The 27,729-nt window shown below is 38.8% G+C and overlaps 3 protein-coding genes and 1 long non-coding RNA gene across 14 annotated transcripts in view; 2 read left to right on the forward strand and 2 right to left on the reverse strand.

Moving 5' to 3' along the window:
- LOC127440730 (gastrula zinc finger protein XlCGF57.1-like) overlaps positions 1-27,729 on the reverse strand; it is a 518,561-nt gene that overhangs the window by 401,283 nt on the left and 89,549 nt on the right. For 2 of the 11 annotated variants that reach the window (XM_051697515.1, XM_051697527.1), the window contains exon 1: positions 16,302-16,721. The exons of the other annotated variants lie outside the window; for them this stretch is intronic. In XM_051697515.1, the coding sequence (XP_051553475.1) occupies positions 16,302-16,596 (295 nt within the window). In that variant the 5' untranslated portion in view covers positions 16,597-16,721. Of the gene's footprint in view, positions 1-16,301; positions 16,722-27,729 lie in introns of those variants that run through there. 11 annotated transcript variants of the gene reach the window in all.
- Positions 1-27,729, forward strand: part of LOC127440778 (gastrula zinc finger protein XlCGF57.1-like) — a 593,771-nt gene that overhangs the window by 147,438 nt on the left and 418,604 nt on the right. The gene's annotated exons all lie outside the window — the stretch shown is intronic.
- The window catches only part of LOC127440805 (zinc finger protein OZF-like), a 61,409-nt gene that overhangs the window by 15,400 nt on the left and 18,280 nt on the right, over positions 1-27,729 (forward strand). The window lies entirely within an intron of this gene.
- On the reverse strand, positions 19,040-25,504 carry LOC127440918 (uncharacterized). The gene is made up of 7 exons (XR_007897228.1): positions 24,814-25,504; positions 24,520-24,549; positions 24,315-24,423; positions 23,731-23,931; positions 22,542-22,824; positions 22,343-22,406; positions 19,040-19,345 (listed from the first exon to the last, which is right to left on the reverse strand). It is a non-coding gene; the product is annotated as an uncharacterized LOC127440918 (long non-coding RNA).

Here is a 27,729-nt window from a genome sequence, read left to right on the forward strand (position 1 = left end):
CTTCGGCTAATCCTGGATCTGAGACATTTAAATCGCGAACTCATAAAGCGGCCATTCAAAATGATTACTCAGAAACGGATCTTATCGCATGTACGCCCACACGACTGGTTTGCGTCGATAGATCTGAAGGATGCGTATTTTCATATCGAAATTGTACAACATCACAGGATGTTTTTGAGATTCACGTTCGAGGGAACAGCGTATCGATTCAAAGTCCTGCCCATCGGACTGTCTCTGGCTCCTCGCACATTCACAAAGCGCTTTGATGTGGTTCTCGCCCCTCTGAAACTGAGCGGCTTACACATCTTGAACTACCTTGACAATTGGCTGTTACTGGCACAATCAGAGGCTTTGTTATGCCAGCACAGAGACTTACTGCTTCAGCCATTCTACAGTGTCCACCTCAGTTCAAACAGGGGAGAACACTTCCATTGAAACTGTTTCAGAAAGCATCGGGATTTGTGGTGGTGGCATCCGCCGTCATTCCATTAGGTCTCTTACACATGAGACCTCTTCAGTGCTAGTTGCAGCGCCGTGTGCCACGACGTGCTTGGCACCAAGGGCGCATGCGCATCATTATATCCTATATAGCTGCTTTAGCACCACAGACAGCTCCTGCGTTTTACCAGCGAGGTGTCACACTGGGGCTAAAGCTATTGGCTGTATTTCTAGCCTTAAAGGCTTTTCAATCAGAAATAACAAACTGTCATGTCCTGGTTCGCTCAGACAACATGACAGTTGTGGCATATATAAACCGCAAAGGCGGAATTTAGGAGACTTCACCCTCAAACTGTATTGAGGATTTGGGAAATATCTGGCAAAGCAGAAATCAATCTATTTGCCTCAGTGGAGAATACCCACTGTCCCCTCTGATACTCGAAGTCCCAAGTTGTGAGGTGGAAAGTGGTGACCACGGATGCTTCTAATACAGGTTGGGGAGCGGTGTGCGATGGACGCCAACTTTCGGCACCTGGACAGGTGCGATGAGGGTGTGGCACATCAACCGCTTAGAGCTATCGGCTGTTATTCTAGCCTTAAAGGCTTTCAGTCAGAAATAGCAAGCTGTCATGTCCTGGTTTGCTCAGACAGCATGACAGTTGTGGCATATATAAACAGCCAAGGTGGAATTCAATCACCGCCACTGTTGAGATACCGGGCGAATGGAGACTTCATCCTCAAACTGTACTGAGGATTTGGGAAATATTCAGCAAAACAGAAATCGATCTATTTGCCTCAGTGGAGAATGCCCACTGTTCCCTCTGTTATTCGAAGTCCCAAGCCCTGCTGGGAACGGATGCAATGGCACACAAATGGCCGGCGAAACGCAAATATACATTTCCCCCGGTATGCCTTATTCACTCTGTCATATGCAAATCCAAAATGGCCCAACCAGCCATGATTTCCAGAAATGATAGAGATGATGTACAGCTTGCTCACCATGGGAAATACCAATGAGGAGGGATTTCCCCTCAGGTGCGAGGCACAATCTGGCATCCCCAGCCCCAGCTGTGGAAACTGCATGTGTGGCCCCTGAACGGGGCACACTACACATGCCAGAACTGACGTGTTCAGTCATGAACACCATTTTACAAGCCGGAGCACCATCCATCAGACGCCTCTACACACTAAAATGGAAGGTGTTCACTGATTGGTGTCTCTTACATGGCAAGGACCCAGTAAACTGCCCCATACATGAAATTCTAATATTTCTTCAAGAGCGATTAGACGCAGGACTCACCCCGTCAACGCTAAAAGTGAATGTGGCAACTACATCTGCGTATCATGCACATGAAGTCGGCGCCTCTATAGGCAAGCATGATTTAATCATAAAGTTCCTTAAAGGAGAAAGACAATTAAACCCACCTCAGCCAGCTATAGTCCCGACTTGGGACTTAACTTTAGTCCTAAAAGCTCTCGCAGGGCCCCACTTCGAGTCTTTGGACTCTGTTGAACTGCGCATGCTCTCCGTTAAGACCGCACTACTGCTGGCTCTGGCCTCAGTAAAATGGGTCTGTGACCTGCATTCACTATCAGTCGACAATTCACGCCTGGAGTTTGGTCCCGGTCTTTCAAGAGCCACTGTCAAACCCAGGAAAGGCTATGTACCCAAGGTCCTAACCACGCCCGTCAAAGCGCAGGTGGTTCACCTTCAGGCCTTCTTCCCTCCTCCATTTAACTCAGATGAAGAACAATCATTGCATTGTTATGCCCTGTACAGGCACTACATGCATATGTTGAGCATACTTGCCAGTTCAGACTGTCTGATCAGCTCTTTATATGCTATGGAGGATGCACAAAAGGAATGTCTGTCTCCAATCAAAGGCTCTCTCAATGGATTGTCGATGCAATTACCCCGGCTAGTTGGGGTTGCAGGGTAAGACTTGCCCAATTGGTGTTAAAGCACTCTCAACTAGAGGCATGGCCTCATCATGGGAATGGACATTCACAAGGTTTTACAACCTAGACATAACGTCTCTTTTTCACAGTCCTCTCTGTTTAGAGCACTTGCTATGCATTACCCAAATATATATATACTTATGCCCTTCCTTTTAAGTACGGGCTCCCCATCATTTGCACAACCACCTGCAGTCAGGCCGTTATAATTTACCATAAAGTTGCAAGCACTTTCATTATAAATATACTCCCTTCCCGACTGGGTTCATAAGGAGTTAATTCATACTATATGAGTGCTCTCCTCCTGGCCATCACAAGGATCACTCACTGTGGCATGCTCATGTCGGTCGCCGTTCCACAAGAATACGCCGCCATGTTTCCTCTCTGGGAAGTTATGTCGTGTAGTGCGCCGTGATGGGATTCTGTTCCCCATATGCGTAACTACGCAATGTCAATTGTACTGAGTCGTAAGGGAACGTCTCGGGTACATACGTAACCTTGATTCCCTGAGACGAAGGGAACGAGACATTGCGAATGCTAGCGGCACTACAAGACTCAGAGTTCTTGAGGCATGAGCGATGCGCTCCTTTTTCTCAGTCAGAAATTCTGAGAAAATGGTGTTTGTGCACCTGTTTTTATAGTGGACAGTTTCGCGGCAAAAGAGGTTCAAACACCATAGCCAGTATTATAATACTGGCATTATTGTAGAAAGGTTTCAACTAGGTCGTGTATGAAGGCACTCCCATATGCGAAACTTTACATGCGCTGTTTCCACGAGACAGGCTCGTGCTGCATGCCTCTGAACAAACAGCGAATCAGACACAAGCATTGACAGCTTTTCTTTTGTCTGTTCTTAAAAATATAATAAAGTGTGTTTCTTCAAATGCCTGTCTTTGTGACTAACAGCATTTCTTGTCATGTGTCATTCCGCACATGAAATACATGTGGACGAGGAGCTTGCAAACTAGATTCAGCCTCGTCACATTTGGTGGGTGGTGGGTGCTAGTTTCGCACCCGGGGGCACTGTTTAATATATTTACTGACTTCCCAGAACCATAGATTTGCCATTTCCCGATATTGTCGATCTGTCAATTGAATGTCGCAATTGGCATCAGGACCTTTGTAAAATATCGTCGATATCAGATAACATTGTCCTATCGCCCAGCCATAGTTTGAACAAGAACAGGAACAACTCCACGTGTTTCAACTGAGATCTGTGTGATAAAGCAATGAAAAATTATGTTTATTAAAGAAGTGAGTGAGGACATGACTTAACCATGCAGTTCAAATGTCATGAAAAATGACGATACTGAGGAACAAAGAGGTTGGTGTCCATTCTTCATTATTGTCTCTTGATGAAGATTAAAGTTATAAAGCTTCAAGCAGTTCACCACATTTGGTTGCTGTAGTTTAGCGCTACTCAACAATAACAATAATAACAGAAAAATTATAGTTTATCCTGCAATAATGGCGTTGAGACGCCTTCACACAAATGCTTTAAGAGATCTGTGTCACTTCACAGCAAAAAATTAAAGAGGGTGAACAAATCTTTGGCTACGTTTACAGCAGCTGAATGTGGCCCAAATCTGATTTTTTCACTCACTTGTTTCAGTCATGCACATTTTGCAGTGTAGAGATCAGGCAATATGTAGCCTAATTAATAAAACATGCCTGTTGACACTGCAACTGAAATATTCTGAATGAAATGAATTGATATTTAATCAAATCAAATTAAACTGGGAAATCAATACCAGGCCTTATAAATATTAGTTATTTTTATTGGTAAAATCCTACAGTATGGAATTTATTGATTAAATTTAAGTATTTGACATAAAATGATGATACAAATTCATTTTATAAGGTTAGAAAAAAAATTGCCTTTACAACAGAGGATTTGGAGGGTTTAAACACAGAAATGTGAAGCTTATAATTTTTTAATTTTATAATGAATTCTTCTGTTAAAACTTGTGTATTTTTTAAGCTGTAAAATTGTTTAAAGTGTAATTTTTACAGTCATTTTAAGGTTTTAGGGTTTGCTGACATTACATCGTCATGGTAAAAAAGTTGTAAAATTGGCTGTAACTTTACACATAAAAGGTTGGTAAGCAATTTTATCACACTAAAATCATGTTTACATGCTTATCCTTTGTCATGTGGCTATACTTTTCAAACAGTGAGTATTTTAATGTTCGCGGATTTTATGCCTCACTGGAACCAAGATTTTTGCTTTTTCTCATGAAGTCTAAAATACATTTTGTGGTAATATTATGCCACAAATGCTGTCGATTGAGCTTAATCTGTGTTAAGTTAAAAAAATGTTTTTTTTTTGTTGAAAAAAATCTGAAATGCACTGAAGTTGCATCAAGCAAATTCAGCAAATAAAACAAATATTGATTTTTGTGTTGTTATGGGAATTTATGCTCATTCTACATATGTCTTATAATTTTACAGTTTATTCTTCTGTGTTCCTTGTTGCTTTTAATGCTGTCCTCTGTTGAACTATGCTGTCCTCTATTTGAACTAATGTTCTGTGTGTGTGTTGAAGAAGATGCTATTGTGTGGGTGTTAAGATAACAGCAAGGTTAACAACTTGAGACAATTAACAGCCGAAACTCTCAGAGATGAAAGCAGGAGCAGCTGTGTGTGGAGTTTGTGAAGGTAGGGGCTGCACTCCACAGATACTGATAAAAAACCAATGTTGAGAAGGCTCTGGGTTCACTCATCAAGAGGAAGCTTTGGCATTCCAAATGGTGACAGAAATTTTTTTTTACAAGAAATTAAACTTACAGAAAGACAGTCCTTGAGTCTATTATTTCAGAATTTCCATGACAATTTTGGCATCCATGGGTGAGCCATCGGCTGATCCGACCGATGAACTCAGTGCTGAAGGAGAAAACTGTGCACAGGCAGGGGTTGGAGTCCCCTGTGGCCAAACCTTCCCGGAAAAAGTGGGTGAGACATGGCTCCCGGACGGCTGAGAATGGGGTTGGATCACCACACAGCCCAAAGAACCGAGGTGGTTTACTAAGATCGACCCAAGCCGGACTTCTGGTAAGAGGAAACATCTTATAAGACATTTTGGGTAAAGGGCAGTGATCTAAATAATTCAGAGAATTATTCTGGCCGACGGGTCACTAGGGCAGGTCAAGGGAGACTCCAATCACTCAAGTACTCCGGTCATTAGGGCCGGGACGCTCCGCTAGTTGTAATTTTATAACTAGGGCTGTTGCAGCGACACCGCTAGTTGGATGGTGTGGGTTTGAACAAAAGCAAAAATGGGTATAATTCCATTGTAGATGAACCCAATTTGGGTTCTCCAAATTGTCAGTACATGATAACTAATTATGGCAATGGATGTTGTGATCAACTGTGAGTCTGGGTAGTGGAGTGTGGGTTTCCTAAAATAGGGAGTTGCAGTAGGAAGCAGCTCAAACAACTTAGAGAGAAGCTAGAAGAAAAGGAAAAAAGAAGTAGGGAGGAACATAAAAATATGCGAAAAGGAAACAAAAGCAGCATGTAATTTTTCAAGCAGACTGGAAAGCATATACAGACTGGCTGACAGAAGCAAATTTGAGGGAAAGGAAAATGCAGGCAGGGACAGGAAAAACTGAAACCCCTCCCTATAACGGGAACACTGGATCGCCTGTAATGACACGCCAACATAGCAAACAAGGGGTGTCCAAATTGACAGTTGAATTCTCTCCCTGCGCAGCAACAATCCAAATGCCGCAGATTCAGGTGGCAGCTGGAAATGGTTTGGTTCAGTATGTATATCGACCATGGACTTTTGCTGGTATCAAAGAAGTGGCCCAAACATTGCCTGATGTGGAGGAAGTTGGGGGGGGGGGGGGTGGAGTATGTGCAGCAGTTGAAAGAGTTAATCTCACAGTTTCGACCCTCCACTGGAGAAATACGGAGATTACTGGTTACATTCAGTGAACGACCTGATGAATAGCATCAGAACTATGTTCCAGAGGTGCATGGATCTCCGTAAAATATCAGCATGCAAATAAGGACCAAATTAAAATGTGTACAATTATCTGGCTCGCCTCACTGAAATGCACACTGTTCACAGCGGTACTGAAAAGCCACCGGACACTAATGTTGTCACCTTGGGAAATTTGCAGCCATTTTGTTGAAGGACTGAGAACTATATCAGAGCACATGTATATGAACACTGTGTTGACTGTGATACTGACAGGCTGACTGATGTTGACAAATATGCTTTACATGCTGAGAAAGCTCTGAATGAGAAAACAAAGAAGAAAGAAAAGTATATGACAGCAAGCCTGCAAATGGCTCAGCTGAATGCCTTTGAAGCACAGGTATCCATGCAGGGAGGGGCAGAGAGGAAGTTAGGGGAAGAGGAGCACGAATGAGGGGCAGATCCAAATGAGCACGAAGAGGATACTGATCAGGTGACATCTGAAGGACAACAGCAACATTGAGGTCTAGACATACCATCAAGACCTCAAGGGCATTCAGTTAGTTCAGGAAAATTGTGGACAGTGTTCCCCAGCATTCGTCTCACTGGGGGAATTGCCCCTGAACTGGCTGAAGTGCCAAATGATTTATGGTCCCAAAGCAAATATGATGTACAGTTGAAGTCAGAAGTTTACATACACTTAGGTTGAAGTCATTAAAACAAATTTTTTAACCACTCCACAGATTTCATATTAGCAAACTATAGTTTTGGCATGACACAAATAATTTTCCAACATTTGTTTACAGATTGTTTAACTTTTAATTGACTATATCACAGTTCCAGTGGGTCAGAAGTTAACTGTGCCTTTAAGCAGCTTGGAAAATTCCAGAAAATTCTGTCAAGCCTTAAGGCAATTAGCCAATTAGCTTTTGATAGGCTAATTGGCTAATTTGAGTCAATTGGAGGTGTACACTTGTGAAAAATGTTGCATAACCATCTTAAGATAAATGCTTTTGTGAAACATCTTATTTGCCTAAGAATTTTACACAATACTGTAACTTCAAACTCAGTGTCTCTTTGCTTGACATCATGGGAAAATCAAAAGAAATCAGCCAAGACCTCAGAAAAAAATTGTGGACCTCCACAAGTCTGGTTCATCCTTGGGAGTAATTTCCAAATGCCTCAAGGTACCACGTTTATCTGTACAAACAATAGTACACAAGCATAAACACCATGGGACATACGCCATCATACCGCTCAGGAAGGAGACACATTCTAGATATGATAGAGAGTCATAGAGATGAATACTGGTGCGAAAAGTGCAAATCAATCCCAGAACAACAGCAAAGGACCTTGTGAAGATGCTGGAGGAAACAGGTAGACAAGTATCTATATCCACAGTAAAACAAGTCCTATATCGACATAACCTGAAAGGCTTCTCATTACAGTTTTACAGTTTATTCTTCTGTTACTCGTTGCTTTTAATGCTGTCCTCTGTTTAACTATGCTGTCCTCTATTTGAACTAATGTTCTGTGTGTGTGTGTTGAAGAAGATGCTGTTGTGTGGGTGTTAAGATAACAGCAAGGTTAACAACTTGAGACAATTAATAGCCGAAACTCTCAGAGATGAAAGCAGGTGCAGCTGTTTGGTGGAGTTTGCGAAGGTGGGCTCTGCACTCCACAGATACTGATAAAAACCAATGTTGAGAAGGCTCTTGGTTCACTCATCAAGTGGAAGCTTTAGCATTCCAAATGGTGACTGAAACAATTTCTTGCAAGAAATTAAACTTACAGAAAGTCAGTCCTTTGCTTTTGAGTTATTATTTAGAATTATTTATGAATTTCCATGAGTGTGTTTTTTTTTTTTGTTTTTTGTTTTGTTTATAACATAAAATTTCAGTAAATGAAGAATCTCACTGGTCACTTGACAAGAACACAAGACACCGCCTCGGTGACAGAAGGATTTTTTCAAGCAAGCCTGATGTGCTTTTTCAGTTTTTTGAAGCCATTAACTCAGCAGGGACTCCCGACGGTCAAGGGATTAATAAGCTACCACAGGCAGACGGTAATGCATGCCCTGTCTACTTCTGCCCTGGCCAGCAAATTTTGCATGGAGTCTTAAAATTTTGAATTTATTTTGTCATCAAATTTTCAAAATATTTAAACTATGTTTATTTCAAGATTAAATGTAGTTTTTGAATCTGACTCAGATTTTTGAACCCCACTATGTGTGTTTGCTCTTTTCCTTTAATAATGTGGTTTTGAGAGTCATTGTTATTCCCTGATAGCATACACGCATCACACAGACGTCACTTTGATGTGAGTGTTTACATCTGGAAAACATAATTATTAGACATAATATTTTATATAGAAGAAAACAATTCATACAATATTTGATGCATTTCACAGCATTTCACAACAACAGTTTTCTAAACTAATGCTTTCACTTCCTTTTAATTAATTGAAAAAGTACAAATGTCCTTCTACCCCCATACATACAATGACAGCTTATTCAGTACTACTTATTCAGCCCAAATTGTGAAATTTGGGCTCACTGATATAGGGGAGAGTCTGAACATCAGCCATAGCAAATTTGGGGTCTCTAACTCAAACCCTCTAGTGCCACCAAGAGTTCAAAGTTGCACTTATGTTTATGCTCATAACTTTTAAACCGACCTAGTCCTAGAATTTTTTTCCCTCCCTATTAGATTTTCTGCCATTTTTAATTTTCTGAAAAGCCTACTTTTTCAAACTCCTAGGCCTTATGTCAAAATTTGGCATGTATCATCTGGGGACACTGGTGACAAAAAGCTATCAAAAGTTTTTTTGATAAACCAAACTGTTCTCATATAATGAATTGAACTGTAAGTATGCCAAAATGGACACAATTCTGTATCTTCGCAACACTTATAGAATGCATATAGAAACGAAACTTAGTATATGTCATAACAATCGTGACTTGAGGGTGTCTGCACAGTTTTGCACAGCACTGGTCAAGAGAAAAGAAAAATGTCTATTTTACTAATAACGTCTAAATACTTTGGCCTAAAATCATAAGGTCTCTTTAGATTCAATGGGGGGATACAGTCAAATGATTTTTCATATGTCGCCATATTGGGCGTCGGCCATTTTGAATTTTGTCGCAAAATGTTTTTTTTTTTTTACAAACGCATTGCCGTATCATTACGAAATTTGGTATGCATCATCAGCACAATGCCCTGAGAATACCAACACATTTTAAGGCCAGTGCCACCTTGTGATTAAAAGATATAATGAACAGTTAATAAATGCTTCCTTGGGTCAGGTCGAGCATGATGATACCCAATTTGCCATGGTCAGAAATATTTCCTATTCGCCATTTTGAATGTAATTGAAAACCTACTTTTTCAAACTCCTAGGCCAGCCATCTGATTTGCACAAAATGTTGGGTATATCATCTAGGGAAACTCATGGCAAAAAATTGTCAAAAGCTTTTCCACCAACCAAATGGTTCCTGAAAAGCGCACCAATGAAGTAGATGGCAAGATGCCAAAAAGGATCTGAGGCTGTATCTTGGCAACGCTTTGGCAAATTGACATGAAACTTTGTGTCATTGTCACCACAACCTGACTGCACCATATAAATTTGTTGACAGTGCCACCTATTGGTTAGGCCTATAATGAATTGTTTTGTAATATAAGCAATTCAACTGTTGTTGTTTTTTTTGAAAACCTCAATTCCTTACACGCCATTGGAGCTCTTGTTCCCGTAATTTCTGATTGTAGCTTTAATTGTAATTGTACTTTTGAAAGAAATTCCATACTTTTTTTTTTATTATTTCAGACTATTTTCCAGGCAAATAAAGATTAACTTTGCTCACTGTGACAACCCTAGACAATGATTTTTTCTATGTGTCAGTAGAGAGCCTGATTGGCTGAACCTCTTCCCACATGAAGTGCAGTGGTATGGTCTCTCTCCAGTATGCACTCGCTCATGAGCTTTCAGGTTTCCTAAAATACTGAAACTCTTCCCACATGAAGTGCAGTGGTACGGCTTCTCTCCAGTATGCACTCTCTCATGTTTTTTCAGGTTTCCTGAAGTAGTGAATCTCTTTTTACAATGTGAACACTTGTAAGGTTTTTCTCCAGTATGGATTCTTTTGTGACTTTCCAAGTCACAAGTTCTGTAAAAGGCTTTACCACACTCAGAACATGAATAATCTGTCATACCGGTGTGCTTTTTCTGGTGGACTTTTAAACTTTGCTGAAATGAAAACCTTTTTCCACAAAGTGAACACAAGTAAGGCTTCTCATTTGGATGAATTTTCCAGTGTGTTCTTAAGGCTGATGCTGAAGAAAATGTTTTGCCACACTGATCACAGCTATATGACTTTTCACCAGAGTGCACAGAAAGATGTTTCTTTAGCTTACATGCCTGTCTGAAACTCTTTCCACACTGATGACATTTGAAAGGCTTCTCACCAGTGTGAATTCTCATGTGCCTAGTGAGATTTTCTTTACATTTGAAACTCTTCCCACACTGATGGCATTTGAAAGGCTTCTCTCCAGTGTGAATTCTCATGTGCCTTAAGAGAATTTCTTTACGTTTAAAACTCTTCCCACACTGATGGCATGTGAAAGGTTTCTCACCAGTGTGATTTCTCATGTGACGCTTAAGGCCTGCTTTATGTGCATAAATCTTTCCACACTGATGGCAGGTGAAAGAATGTTTTACTCTTGTTCTTTTAGTTCTCTTTTGTGAGAAGGTTTCAGTCTGTGAGCCACTAAAAGACTTTTGTTCAGTTTTGAAACTATGAAGTGTCTGATCCAGATGGTGTTTCTCCTCCTTCACTTCATTCAGTTCTTGATTTTCCTCTTTTACTATCAGATCTAAAATGAAAACACAAAAGGACAAATGTTAAAATTATGGAAATAAAACTCACCCCAAATTCTTTAGAAGAAAGTCACAAGTATCAAGTATCTATTTTAGTGTGATGTTTGTAAATGTGAACTGCTGCAAGGTTTAAGGAATTCAATGTTATGTGTTTAGTTTTATTTTATTTTTTGTTTTTCTTATATTTATTACATTATTTTTACACCTCCTATGAGCTGTAGCCAAGGGAGCATGAATATGCTAATAATTCAGTGTCAATGTATTTATCAAAGTTCCATGATGTTACAATCCAATACCATATTGTGCCTCTTTTTGTTTTCTAATAAATAAGCATAAAATCAAATTGCAACTGATTATTTTCTGTATTTCATACTTTAAAATGATATGAAGTAGCTTAAATGAAGCAAGCTACTTTAGTTTTGTAGCATGTTGTGGACTTGGCTTTCTCTAGTTTCTTTCAACTTGTCATTTTTGATTATTGCTATTTCTTTCTGTAGAGCAGTTGGTTCCTCAGCTACATTTCTTCATTTGAAGTCTGCCAAGGGCCTTTAAGGCTCGGGTATACTTCTCACAGAATGCACACATGAAGAGTTTTACCTTTTTCTTTGTGTCTTTGGTCCGCAAACAGTTTTGTTTTATATGTGAGCACTATATGTGCAAATCATCTCAGACCAGCATATTTTGCACAGCTAATAATCTGTGACTCCTGTGTATTTATTAAAGTGCCCTAAAATATGGGAATTATGAGTTTTAAATGTACTTAATACAGTTTCATTTAATGATAATAAACTCTTAAAGGGATAGTTCACCCAGAAATGAAAATTTTCTCATTATTTACTTACCCTCATGATATCCCAGGTGTGTATGACTTTCTTCACCAGGGCCCGTATTCACAAAGATTATATTTTACCACTAGGAGTTCTCCAAAGAGTTCCTAGCTAGGGGTTTCTGCTTAAAAGCTATTCACATAACTGCTAAGAGCAAATCTTAATGTAAGAGTAAGTCAGAGTTCACCTCGTTGCTATGGATGACCTCACATTTTATGAGCGCGCTCCTTTAAAATCGGCCAAAGAGATTGGTAGACAGTGAAGCACTATTTCTTAGCAAATTCCTCATAGACAGATAGATAAACTCAGCAAAAAAGAAACGTCCCTTTTTCAGGACACTGTAATTTTTAAGATAATTTTGTAAAAATCCAAATAACTTTACAGATCTTTATTGTAAAGGGTTTAAACAATGTTTTCCATGCTTGTTCAATGAACCATAAACAATTAATGAACATGCACCTGTGGAACGGTCGTTAAGACACTAACAGCTTACAGACGGTAGGCAATTAAGGTCACAGTTATAAAAACTTAGGACACTAGAGAGACCTTTCTACTGACTCTGAAAAACACCAAAAGAAAGATGCCCAGGGTACCTGGTCAACTAAGTGAACGTGCCTTAGGCATGCTGAATGGAGGCATGAGGACTGCAGATGTGGCCAGGGCAATAAATTGCAATGTCCGTACTATGAGACGCCTAAGACAGCGCTACAGGGAGACTGGAAGGACAGCTGATCGTCCTCGCCATGCCAGACCACATGTACAACACCTGCACAGGATCGGTACATCCGAATATCACACCTGCGGGACAGGTACAGGATGGCAACAACATCTGCCCGAGTTACACCAGGAAAGCACAATCCTTCCATCAGAGCTCAGACTGTCCGCAAAAGTCTGAGAAAGGCTGGACTGAGGGCTTGTAGTCCTGTTGTAAGGCAGGTCCTTACCAGACATCACTGGCAACAATGTTGCCTACGGGCACAAACCCACCTTCGCTGGACCAGACAGAACTGGCAAAAAGTGCTCTTTACTGACGAGTCACGGTTTTGTCTCACCAGGGATGATGTTCGGACTCGCGTTTATCTTCGAAGGAATGAGCGTTACACCGAGGCCTGTACTCTGGAGCGGGATCGACATGGAGGTGGAGGGTCCGTCATCATCCGGGGTGGTGTGTCACAGCATCATCGGACTGAGCATGTTGTCATTGCAGGCAATCTCAATGCTGTGCGTTACAGGGAAGACATCCTCCTCCCTCATGTGGTACCCTTCCTGCAGGCTCATCCTGACATGTCCCTCCAGCATGACAATGCCACCAGCCATACTGCTCATACTGTGCATGATTTCCTGCAAGACAGGAATGTCAGTGTTCTGCCATGGCCAGCGAAGAGCCTGGATCTCAGTCCCATTAAGCACGTCTGAGACCTGTTGGATCGGAGGGTAAGGGCTAGGGCCATTCCCCCCAGAAATGTCCGGGAACTTGCAAGTGCCTTGGTGGAAGAGTGATGTGGTGGAATGATCCGCCCCTCCGGCTTGTCACTGTTGCCCCACCTCTTAGGGCCACCCTTCAGAGAGGCTCACGACAGGAGTTGGGCAGGAGAGCGAGAAGTGCATAATTAATAACTTCGTTCTAACAGAGTTGAATGAAGCACACCTGATGTGAATAATGCTTCATCACCGCTGTTTTTAAAATGCAGAGCGCACCTCTTCTCGTGGAGCCAGCTTCAAATCTCCATGTGTGTACACACCGGCATCCTTGCATGCCCAGGACCAGAGCTGGGAGGGTTCGGATGAGTGGATGCGCCACCGGACCTGCTCCTCAGACCCCCGGACGGATTAAATGAGTCACCGGGGGAGAACTGCACACATCACGGTTGACGGGCTCGAGGCTGGGCCGCCTTCCCCACTCACCTGCCGCGGGCCTGGGAAGTCAGGCCGCCAAGGACGCCGCAGCTGCTCGCGCCGTGGACCCTGGAGGGGAGCGTGTGCGACCGACGGACCCAACTCATGGCTGAGCCATTCCATGGACACTACCCCACCCTTTACAGAGGACCATCTCACCACGAGGATGCCAGATTCCCCCTTTTGTTATGAACACTATTCCCCCTGGACACTTTATTTTCCCCTTTTATGGACATTTACTTTTATTATTATTTCCAATAAATGCCACACCCACTGTGTCTGTCTCTTGCTCACCCAGCCACAGTGGGGTAACATCTCACAGCAAGAAATGGCAAATCTGGTGCAGTCCATGAGGAGATGCACTGCAGTACTTAATGCAGCTGGTGGCCACACCAGATACTGACTGTTACTTCTGATTTTGACACCCTCACCACCCCCCCACCCCTACCCCTTTGTTCAGGGACACTTTATTCCATTTCTGTTAGTCACATGTCTGTGAAACTTGTTCAGTTTATGTCTTAGTTGTTGAATCTTTTTATGTTCATACAAATATTTACACATGTTAAGTTTGCTGAAAATAAAAGCAGTTGAAAGTGAGAGGATGTTTCTTTTTTTGCTGAGTTTAGATAGACAGACAGACAGACAGACAGACAGATAAATAGATAGTAGGGGTGTAACAATTCATCGATCTGGATTGATGCATCGATCCAATGTTATTGATACAACATGCAAATATCGATATATAATTTTGTCATGTCAGCCACATCCGTACGCATTTCCGTCAGGTGATGAAGCAACCTTATTGCATTCAGTTGACTTTATGAGTGCTAAATATGCTTGTCATGTTGGACAAGGATGTGTGCAGGGTCTGTGAAGCCAAATTGCACTCTGCTATCTGCGCGCATGCTTCAACCGGGCTTCCCGTGAAACACGAGCTCCAGTGATAGGATCAGTGTTAAAATGCTTCATGAATTACTCTTAGTTGAAAATTTTAAGAGTCCTAAAATTAGAAGAGACACACTCCAAATTTTTAAGAGTTGCTCCTAAATTTCCGCATTAGGAGCTACTTTTAGCCTTAAGAAATTTTGTGAATACGGGCCCAGAACACATTTGAAGAAAAAAAAGAAAAATATCTCAGTTCAGTAGGTGCTTAAAATTCAAGTGAATGGAGATTTCTCTTTTGAAGGTCCAAAAATCACAGACAGTCAGCATAAACTTCATCCATACGAGTCTAGCGGTAAAATTAATGTCTTCTAAAGCAACACGAACACTTTTGGTGCATAAAAAAAAAAAGATAAATATTTAAGTACATTTTTTAAACTCTAAATCATGCTTCCTTTCTGCAGCGGTAAGCGCTTGTGACATAATCGCATTGGCATTTGAAACACATGAGAACTGATGCACGTGTGTCACATCTGGAAGAGCAGTGCTGACAAATCAGGAGGAGGAATGCTGTACAGAAGCTTCATTGGTTTTGGTTTAGATCTGTATTTATTTGTTTCTTTACTCACAATGGTGCGTTTGTGTTCTTATCCTAGATGTCTAAACCAAAAGGAGAATGTGAGATTACGTCCGTAACATGGCAAATTGAATACGTCACACGAGATACAACTTGGACTCCACACTCTTGTGAAGTGTTTGATTTTACTTAAAAAGTACTTAAATATTGATCATTTTTTGCACATTTAGAAGACATTAATTTAACCGCTGGAGTCGTATGGATGATGTTTAAGCTGACTTTCTGTGATTTTTGGAGCTTCAAAAGCCGAATCACCATCCACTTGCATTTTAAGGACCTATTGAGCTGAGATATTTTTCTGTTTTTCTTCAAATGTGTTCTAGTGAAGACAGAAAGTCATACACACCTGAGATATCATGAGGGTGATTAAATAATGAAAGAATTTTAATTTTTGGGTGAACTATCCCTTTAACTTGAATACAAGAACTGTGTGTAGAGTGGAGTTGTCTTTGACTTGTGTTCGGCTTTGCCTTTCCTGACTCTGAAACAGCTTCTGAATTTGAACCAGATTTTTTTTTTTTTTTTTACTATAGCAAGGGCAGAAAACACTTTAAAATCAGAAAGTTTTGAATGGTGTAAAATGTAAGATTTTACCTATACTGGTAAAACTGGTCATTCTTGTGCTCTGAACTCATAATTACAATATTTCAGACTCGAGTTGAAGCACACATAAGCTGTGAGGTTGAAGAAATGTTATTTGCACTTTGTTTTATTTTTAAAGCAATTTTATTTGCTGTTTTGTCTGATTAAATTATGAAATATGAATTGATAATTAACTACAGTCATCAAATGTGTTGAACTGCTTGAAGTTTTATAACTTTAATCTTCATGAACAGACAATAATAAAGAATGAAGAATGGACACCAACCTCTTTGTTCCTCAGTATCTTCATTTTTCATGACATTTGAACTGCATGATTCTGGATAACTCATGTCCTCACTCTCTTCTTTAATAAACATCATTTTACAATGTTTTATCCCGCAGATCTCAGTTGAAACACCTGGAGTTATTCCTGTTCGTGTTGAAACAAGTCTTCGTTTAGGATGATGAGAATACTGGTGACATTTATAAACATGAATCAGATACTCGAATAATGTAGAAACAAACAAAACAACAATGCCAGAAGTTTCTGCAGGTTTATGAGTATCAATAGAAAAGATCATTTACAGTTTTCCATGTATCTGCAAACGTGTGCTAAACATCGTCTTACACAGACAGTTTTGTGCATTTGCTGGTTTAAAAGTGAATGTTTATCAAAACTCTGCAAATCTCTCAGAGCGCCGCCATGTTTGAGTGACGTCATACAACAGCGTCTCGGAAGGGACATTCTGACCCGCTTTTTTTGTGTGTGTTTTATTCTTGCGTCGTAGAAAAGGCTTAATGTGGCTAAAGTACAACAATATATAATTTTTTAATGAGTAAAAAGTATGATTTACCTTACAGTTAACACATAAATGTTTGGACATTGTATACGTCAAAAGATACCATTGTACTTCCATAGTAATTTGATATATTACTATATACAGTATCCTATAGTATTCACATGGTGCTTTAAAGAATTCAAAGAATACCATAGTACTTTGCTATATGATTACCATAGTCATACTATATTTTATATGTACATGTAAATTTACAAGACATGTAATACAGTAAAACATTATATTAGCCTTCTTTGATAAGCATAATTGTAATGGCAATAGAAAGACGACATGTTCTTATTAAACAGATTATTTAAGAAGACATTTGTGAGTAATGTGACCATGCAGTATAAAACTTAAATAAATATACCTTAATAAATAATTAAAATGTGGTTAATAGAGGAGATTAGAGTGAAAGTGTGCAATGAGAGGTTCCCTCACTCTCTCTTCCTCCTCCTCTTCTTCCTTCCTCCAATGGCTGGTTCAGATCAGCTCGTCTTTAGTCTTTTTACAAGGCAGTAACAAATTGCATGATGCATAATGGCTACAAGTACACAGTACCTTCAACTAACCAGATGATCTATTAATATTTAGATAGTTTTATAAGTAGTTCAATACTGAAGCCCCTCATTTTAATCCTGTTCTTTGTGCATTTGTTCAGTTTCCAGCCAAAAAACTTTAGGCTACGTGAGAGTCGCTTATGATTCACATCGCATATATTCACGTTACATGCATTTATTGTGTCACTTTCATTCATCTCTATGATTGAGCATCAATACATCTGAAACTCCAGCTTACTAAAGCCATCATTATTTCTTTAATTAAATTCTGTAATAGTTAGGTAATGCATTTCGGCTCCTCGACAAGGTTACAAACAACTTCCATGCTTGTCAGTATTTCCAACTTCTTTTCATTTTGAGAAGACAAACACCTGGACATACTGGCCAAAGTGATCAGCATATGGAAGCAAATCTGTCTCACCAGATTTTGAAATTTAAAAGCCATTGAATTTCTAGCACTGAATTTTTCAGCATTGAAACTATGTATGTTCATTTTTTGCCTCTGAATTAAACTATTCAAAATTTAAATAACTCATTTTCACTTTTATTTTTCAATGTTAACAAATTCAGAATCAAAAATTCAAGTCTAAAAATTCTAATCATTTATATTCGAGTTGCTCGAATTCGATAGGCCAAATTCAGATGCCAAAATTCGGTGTTAAAAATTTCAGATGAAACATCAGGGACACCAAGGATAAGCAATCGAATCTGGATGAAATCGAACCAACAACATCCAGTCAAGTTCCTCTCCATTGTTCACGTGACGCCGATGCTTGAAATTTCAGGAATCACAACAACCCCAAACGATGGGGCTTCGGCGAGTGTATTAACTGTTTTATTTGTAAGATTCAGTAACAGGTAATACCTGACACATTGCACATTAACAGAATTTATTGGACAGTATCCACGCAGAACTTTTAATGAGGTGGCGTTCATTAAAATGTTGTTAGCATAGACATGCAGGGACGGCCAATAATGTAACTGTAACCAAACCCTTAATATTATGTTTATTAAAGTTTAGTAACGTTTAAAACTTCATCTTTGTGCTACTGATTTGTAATATCCTTCTTATTTTTTCTGTGCTGTATTTGTGATGACTGTATTACTAACATCGTCTGAAAGACAACTTGATATCTCAAATCAAGATATGGGGTAAAGTATCAAACTTCAATTCATGTACATATGGCTTATTTTTACTTATCAATTCTAGACTTATTGATGGTTAATAAATATTCTTGGATTCCGCAGAGAACAGAGGCAGGGAGGTCACAGCAGTTCAGCCAGAAAGACCATCAACTCAAATGGAAATAACCAGATTAAGACTTAAAGCACAAGTTAATTATTTTAAACGCAAGCAGTATGTATACATATTTTGGCATACTGTTGATTTGTACAGGCAAAATTCCACCTGTTACTTACAGTAAGTAATGATACACATAGTATTGTGTTGCATGCTCTACTTCTAACCAATATTGCAGACATTCAAATCTAAGTTAGTGAACTGTGGAATAAAAGCATTTGATGTTTTGTGACCATCAGTAAAATAAAGACCTGTTTCACTTTTAGGCTAATGTGAAATTTGTTTATGAAAAAAAAAATATCATGGTTTTTGAAGTGCCACGTTTTTCTATTTTCATCTGTGTCATTCAAGGAATGTTCAAAAACGCTTATTTTAACACTGTCGTCTTTTAATGTAATTCGAAAAAAAAAACAGATAATGGGATAGTAGTGATAGTTGTTTTAACACTTATTTTCTATAGGTCCTTTCCAGGAATTTTTACCAAGGGCCGAGGAAAGAGGCGCTTGTTCCAGCCAAGAGACTTAAACCACTTGAAGTGGCTTTCTAATTGTCGCCAAAGCAGTGTGAAAAAACTCCAAACGAGCAGGAGCAAATAGTCCATTTGCAGGCAGGGTTGGGCCGTAGGACTTCTTATCTAGATGAGAGCACAAAATATGAAGAGGTAATAACATGCAATTAGTTATTTAGGCTAGCTGTACAAAAAACAAGAATCCATATGTTGTATTCTGATATACTGTGAAGCACACATCTCAAATAGGTTTGGTGTAGAAACAAAGATACAGTTTAAAGTTAAATGGACAAAACTCATGGTTAGGGTTAATTATGAATTAGGATGAATGCCATTTTGAGGATACCTTTATATCCAAAGTACCTCACAGAAACATAAGTTCATAGATTGTGGAATGAGTGAATCAAACCTCTATTCTTTTAAGTGCTGGTAACATTCTCTACTAGACATTTGGTTTAACCAAGCTACCTTGTTTCAGAATATTAATCTTAAATACATGGCAAAATATTTTTTTCCCCAAGGACTTGCTAGTTTGTCATATACTTTTTAGCTTACAGTTATGTGATGCCCTCAAAGTTTTATTTCCAAAACTGGGGACAGTTACTGGTGGGTGGCTGCTTTACAAATCTTCAGATAGACCAACACAAGTTTGTGTGTTAGTGTTGCTCATTCATAAAAAAGTACACATGCTGCAGCTAACTGAACATTATGCAACACACACAGTTACTTTATTCCAACAGATGGTATCCAAATAAAACTTTAAAAGGTTCTCTTCAAAATTCTATCTATGTTGAATTTAAGAATTGTTTGTGAACATTTATTAGGTCATGTCTAACTGCAAATCAGCAGCTGCAAACTAATTGTTTAATTGTAACAACTGTATTTGTAAAAGTATAGTCAAAAAAACCTTGACTTATTGTTTTGTCTTCATGACTCATTTAGATGACTTCTTTAGTCTGAACTGTAGTCAGACAAGAATTCTAGTTGCTTTGACTTAACTTCTAGATATAATGTATACCTAATAAAGTGCTAAAAGTTTGCAATCTAATTTTCCTCTGCAATGTTTTCAACAGGCGGATGGGGTAGCCGAAAACTCTCTCTTGTGGCTCCTGATGATACTGGCCGTACAGGCAGGATCGTGAAGGCTGCAAGTCGTGGGGGTAAAAATCTGTTCTTAGCCCCAATTCAAGAGGAAATCAGCACAAATCCCCTACAACCTATATTCAGGGTTGGGGAGTAACGCAATACATGTAACAGGATTACGTATATAAAATACAAAATATAAGTAACTGTATTCCACTACAGTTACAATTTAAATCATTGGTATTTAGAATACAGTTACATTTAAAAAGTATTTTGATTACTGAAGAGATTACTTTGCATTTTATTGTCATTTGTTTCATCTAATATTTAGTCCTTTCAGATGGAAAACATTTATACATATAAATGATGCGATCCAAAGTGCATTTGAACAGCGGTGAAACACTTTCTTATGATGTGTTACATTCATACGAGCAGACAGAGAAGTACGTTTGAAGTAAGTTTGGAGCAGAAGAAATAGAAATAAACCTTGTGTAAATTGTCAGCTTTACACTGAACTAAAATTTTATTTCTAGCCATTTTACATGCACATGTTACCAGGCACGATCATGTTTTTTATCAAGAAAATTCACGTTGGATCATAATTTCTTTTTTTCTAGTAAGACCTTTGATATTAGGGCAAAAATCATATTCTTGATTATAATTTTTGTATTGTTTTCCTGTAAAAATATCTAAAAATCCTTAAAACAAGATCAGTTTGATTTATCTTGTTTAGATACAACACTGCATAAGATATTTAGGTTTTTCAGAGAATGTATTTTTAACATGTGTATTTTGTCTTACTGTACTGGCAGAGTTTTTATAGTCAAAACAAGTGAAAAAATCTACCAGTGCTGAAGAAGTAATCCAAAGTATTTAGAAGACAATACTGACCTTGAGTAATCTAATGGAATACATTACAAATTACATTTTACATCATTTATTCTGTCATCTGTAGTGGAATACATTTCAAAAGTAACCCTCCCAACCCTGTTTACATTTGAGGCTCTACTGCCTACCACTCTCCCCGCCACAAGGAACATATCGCTTTCCACAAGAAAGTGAGTTGCTGAGGGGACTAAATGGTTAGGCTCTCCTTCAAAAAGCTACGTAACATTGGAGTTTGCTGTTCAAGTTATTAAAAATGTAAATAACAAAAACAATACAAGTAATAAGCGTCCTTCTACAATACAAAGACATGCAGGTTAATACTGCTAACTCTTAATTGCCTTTAAGTATAAATGTGAGTGTGAATGGTTGTCAGACTGTATGTGTTAGCACTGTGATGGACTGGAGACCCCCAGTTCCCATCAATATTGGCATTATACATGTAGAATCCTTTGAACTTTCAGGGTAAAGCAAACCAACTAAGTTACGATAAACTTGTAATAGACACATGGTATATAGCAAAAAAAAAAAAAACATTAACATGTACTGTAGATTCAAATCACAAGTTAAAGCCATCAAGCCTTACTTAGGCATAAAAATGTAACATTAGCAAAATTCATTGACTTCTATATATATATATATATATGTATGTATGTATGAACACGTGAGTTAATGGGACAACCACTCTGGCACTCCATAATGCTGAGCTTTGAAGATTGTGCTGAGATTGAAAAGTATTATAATTGAAATTGTTGTAATATTAAATTACTGCTATGCTACATACCAAGGTAGCTTTTTAATGTAAACAATTCATGGCTTACACCAAGAGCTGGCCATGCTTTGTGGCATGCCAATTTTTACTGCACTATAACCTTCCTTAACTTTCCTACACCACTTCTAACCCTGAGCAGCACCTACCATCTGTAACTGTTACACAAGTTCCGGACGGTCCAGGTATTGCTGCTTGCTCTTCCTCACTGACAGTACTTTCATGCATCACCTCATTTCCTGTACTACCCACATACATTTTTTTTTTTGTGTGTTACACTTGCACTGTGTGTGTAAAACAAAGAGTAAGACAATTGCTGATGAGAGAAAAAAACATCAACAATTAAAAGTAAATGAATACATTTCCCCACATGAAAAAGCATGTACCTCAAAATCAGTGGGAAACATTTCTGTGCAGACAGGACACTGCTGCATAGTTGCTGTTGAGAAACTGAAGTTACAAGCAAGAACAACAGTGTTATTTTCAAATAAACTATTTCTGAATTTATTCTGGTGTTTAATACTATATTGTATGCTAACAAAAGCTTAAATGAAGAATTCTTAGATTTTCTGTCTTCAAGCTCACCTCTATCCAGGCTATCGTCACTGCCAACATAAATGACACCACAAGACATGATGTGTTCTGTCAGGAGATGCAGGGGAACTGCTACTCCACACTTCTGACATGTGGCTTTTGGCATGCTACTAAATGCTTCATCAGTTAGGTTGTAGGGGATTTGTGCTGAGTTCTTCTTGAATTGGGGCTATGAACAGATTTTTACCCCCACGACTTGCAGCCTTCACGATCCTGCCTGTACAGCCAGTATCATCAGGAGCCACAAGAGAGAGTTTTCGGCTACCCCATCCGCCTGTTGAAAATATTGCAGAGGAAAATTAGATTGCAAACTTGTAACACTTTATTGGGTATAAATTATATCTAGAAGTTAAGTCAAAGCAACTAGAATTCTTGTCTGACTACAAGTCACCTAAATGAGTCATGAAGACAAAACAATAAGTCAAGGTTTTTTTGACTATACTTTTACAAATACAGTTGTTACAATTAATCAATTAGTTTGCAGCTGCTGATTTGCAGTTAGACATGACCTAATAAATGTTCACAAACAATTCTTAAATTCAACATAGATAGAATTTTGAAGAGAACCTTTTAAAGTTTTATTTGGATACCATCTGTTGGAATAAAGTAACTGTGTGTGTTGCATAATGTTCAGTTAGCTGCAGCATGTGTACTTTTTTATGAATGAGCAACACTAACACACAAACTTGTGTTGGTCTATCTGAAGATTTGTAAAGCAGCCACCCACCAGTAACTGTCCCCAGTTTTGGAAATAAAACTTTGAGGGCATCACATAACTGTAAGCTAAAAAGTATATGACAAACTAGCAAGTCCTTGGGGAAAAAAATATTTTGCCATGTATTTAAGATTAATATTCTGAAACAAGGTAGCTTGGTTAAACCAAATGTCTAGTAGAGAATGTTACCAGCACTTAAAAGAATAGAGGTTTGATTCACTCATTCCACAATCTATGAACTTATGTTTCTGTGAGGTACTTTGGATATAAAGGTATCCTCAAAATGGCATTCATCCTAATTCATAATTAACCCTAACCATGAGTTTTGTCCATTTAACTTTAAACTGTATCTTTGGTTCTACACCAAACCTATTTGAGATGTGTGCTTCACAGTATATCAGAATACAACATATGGATTCTTGTTTTTTGTACAGCTAGCCTAAATAACTAATTGCATGTTATTACCTCTTCATATTTTGTGCTCTCATCTAGATAAGAAGTCCTACGGCCCAACCCTGCCTGCAAATGGACTATTTGCTCCTGCTCGTTTGGAGTTTTTTCACACTGCTTTGGCGACAATTAGAAAGCCACTTCAAGTGGTTTAAGTCTCTTGGCTGGAACAAGCGCCTCTTTCCTCGGCCCTTGGTAAAAATTGCTGGAAAGGACCTATAGAAAATAAGTGTTAAAACAACTATCACTACTATCCCATTATCTGTTTTTTTCGAATTACATTAAAAGACGACAGTGTTACAATAAGCGTTTTTGAACATTCCTTGCATGACAGATTAAAATAGAAAAACGTGGCACTTCAAAAACCATGATATTTTTTTATTTATTAGCCTAAAAGTGAAACAGGTCTTTATTTTACTGATGGTCACAAAACATCAAATGCTTTTATTCCACAGTTCACTAACTTAGATTTGAATGTCTGCAATATTGGTAAGAAGTAGAGCATGCAACACAATACTATGTGTATCATTACTTACTGTAAGTAACAGGTGGAATTTTGCCTGTACAAATCAACAGTATGCCAAAATATGTATACATACCGCTTGCGTTTAAAATAATTAACTTGTGCTTTAAGTCTTAATCTGGTTATTTCCATTTGAGTTGATGGTCTTTCTGGCTGAACTGCTGTGACCTCCCTGCCTCTGTTCTCTGCGGAATCCAAGAATATTTATTAACCATCAATAAGTCTAGAATTGATAAGTAAAAATAAGCCATATGTACATGAATTGAAGTTTGATACTTTACCCCATATCTTGATTTGAGATATCAAGTTGTCTTTCAGACGATGTTAGTAATACAGTCATCACAAATACAGCACAGAAAAAATAAGAAGGATATTACAAATCAGTAGCACAAAGATGAAGTTTTAAACGTTACTAAACTTTAATAAGCATAATATTAAGTGTTTGGTTACAGTTACATTATTGGCCGTCCCTGCATGTCTATGCTAACAACATTTTAATGAATGCCACCTCATTAAAAGTTCTGCGTAGATACTGTCCAATAAATTCTGTTAATGTGCAACGTGTCAGGTATTACCTGTTACTGAATCTTACAAATAAAACAGTTAATACACTCGCCGAAGCCCCATCGTTTGGGGTTGTTGTGATTCCTGAAATTTCAACCATCGGCGTCACGTGAACAATGGAGCGGAACTTGACTGGATGTTGTTGGTTCAATTTCATCCAGATTCGATTGCTTATCCTTGGTGTCCCTGATGTTTCATCTGAAATTTTTAACACCGAATTTTGGCATCTGAATTTGGCCTATCGAATTCGGGCAACTCGAATATAAATGATTTGAATTTTTAGACTTGAATTTTTGATTCTGAATTTGTGAACACTGAAAAATAAAAGTGAAAATGAGTTATTTAAATTCTGAAGAGTTTAATTCAGAGGCAAAAAATGAACATACATAGTTTCAATGCTGAAAAATTCAGTGCTAGAAATTCAATGGCTTATAAATTTCAAAATCTGGTGAGGCAGATTTGCTTCCATATTAGCACCTTTGAACCGGACAGCTCTCGTAACGAAGCACTTAAGTTCAACTTTATAACAAGCGACCTACGTGCTTGTTATGAAACAGGCGTTACTTCATCGTAAAATAACGAGCGAGTTAAGATGATCGTGAAGCTTAAGTTGCAACGCTATCGGGAAACCATTATCAATATAGTGGCTTTGCTACTGAAAAGCTACTTGATAAATGAACTAGTGAAGCTACCAACTCACTAGCTACCAACTCCCTCCCCAATCCCAACCCCAGCCCGACCCCCAACAACACCCCAGTGGTCACATGACTATAGACACACAAAAAAAAATAAATAAATAAATAAATACATATATATATATATATATATATATATATATATATATATATATATATATATATATATATATGTATTTTTTTTTTTTTTTGTGTGTGTCTATAATCATAATAATTTCACACATCCACTACACCTCTCTCTCCACTGTCCCTCCCCAAGAGCCCTCCAAAAAACCCAGATATTTGCCCCATTTCCCCACAAAAAAGTCTAATTTCCCCAGTCTTCTGGATGACCCCTCTTCAAAAGCTGCCACACTGCCCATCTTCGAACACCACTCCTGAAATGGGGGTGCTCCAGCTGACTTCCAACCCCTTAAATCTATCTGTGATCATAACGCTAGTTAGGACCCAGTTTTGTATATGCTTATTCTCCATATTAATGACCGCCCCGTCACATAAAATACAGAGTCTGGGGCAAAATAAAATTTGAGTGGATCATAACACCCCCCCAAAAGACATGGTTTGTGTCTCCATATTCTGATTGACATCACCAGCAGGTGGGTGTATCTTTAAGACCAAGCCTATACAATCTAGAGGGGGTCCAATACAATCTATGTAAAATCTTGAATTGCATAAGGCGCACCCTTGCATCTCTAGATGCAGACTTGATGTTATTTAGAATCCTAGCCCACACTCCCTCCTCCAAAACCAAGTTTAAATCTTTTTCCCATAATCTCTTAAGAGAGTAATACACTGATGCCTCATGACCTTTTCCAAAAGCAGTAATCACCACTCCCAGAGTATCCACCGCTTTAGGGTGGTGTAAACTACTCCCAAATACAGTACAGAGCAGGTGGCACAGCTGTAAATACTTACAGAACTGAGATCTGGGAATCCCAAAATGTTGAACCAAATTTTCAAAGGATCTCAACACTCCACTCTCATATAGGTCGCCGAGTGTAGTAACCCCCTTCACGATCCACTCTGACCAGCAAAAAGGGGACTTATTAAAACATAATTTGGGGTACAGCCATATGCTTGAGGCAACATTTAAATAAATGTCCAAATTAAACACTGGACACTTTTGTCCACACCGAGTGCAAATGCGAGATAATGGTGTGACTTAACTTCACCGGTTAGTTTGATAGATAGGCTTTGCAATGCAAAATAGGGGCAAAAACCTGTTCAATACAAAACCAGGGAGGGGCTCTCTCAGTTGGAAGAGACCAATAAGCCAAATGTCGGAGACAAAATGCATAATAATAAAACAAAATCTTGGGTAGGCCTAGCCCAACTTTGTCAATCGGCCTATGTAGCTTATTGAAATGTAATCTGGGACGCTTACCATTCCAAATGAAGGACTTCGCTATGCTATCATATTGCTTGAAATAAGAGAGAGGGAGAGATTGTAACAGGTAGTTACATTTTGGAATACAATTCATTTTAATAACATTAACCTTCCCAATCATAGATAAATATAATGAAGCCCACCTGCCCACATCGCTCGAAAACCTTTTTATTAAGGGGTCAAAATTAACTCTAGCTAAATCAGACAAATTTTCTAGGAATAAAATGCCCAAATACTTAATGCCCTGTTTGGGCCACTAAAAGGCACCTGGCTGAAAAGCCGTTACTGGGCAGTACGCTGTCAGAGCCAAAGCTTCGGATTTAGACCAATCGTATCCTGAGAACTTAGAAAAGGAATTAATGATTCTGTGGAGGCAAGGTATAGATCTAGTGGGGTTGGAGATGGCAGTGAAGTGAGATGGCAGTGACCGGAGTCTGATCATTCACCACTGACCACATTATATTGATGCAGCGCCTAATGTTATCAGAAGAGCTGCGGCCCCGAATAAAACCCACCTGATCTATATGTATAAGAGATGTCATAACTTTACTCAATTGGTTAGCCAGAATTTTTGACAATATTTTAAAGCCTAGCTGGATCAGGGAAATTGGACGGTAGCTCTTACACTCACTTGGATCATTGTCCTTTTTAAGCATCAGACTGATTCGGGCTTGTGTCATGGTTGGTGGAAGCTTTCCATTCTTTAATGATTCCATATAAACTTCTCGGTCAGGGTGTACCAGAGCGGGCAGTGGGGAGGATTCTTGGGAGGCGAACAGGTGCATCTGTGCCTGTCGAATCAACTCCAAGTCAGCTGGACCACCTGAGGGTGGAGTCTCCACTCT

This window comes from Myxocyprinus asiaticus, chromosome 5 (genome assembly GCF_019703515.2).
Source record: "Myxocyprinus asiaticus isolate MX2 ecotype Aquarium Trade chromosome 5, UBuf_Myxa_2, whole genome shotgun sequence".
Classification (NCBI taxonomy): Eukaryota; Metazoa; Chordata; class Actinopteri; order Cypriniformes; family Catostomidae; genus Myxocyprinus; species Myxocyprinus asiaticus.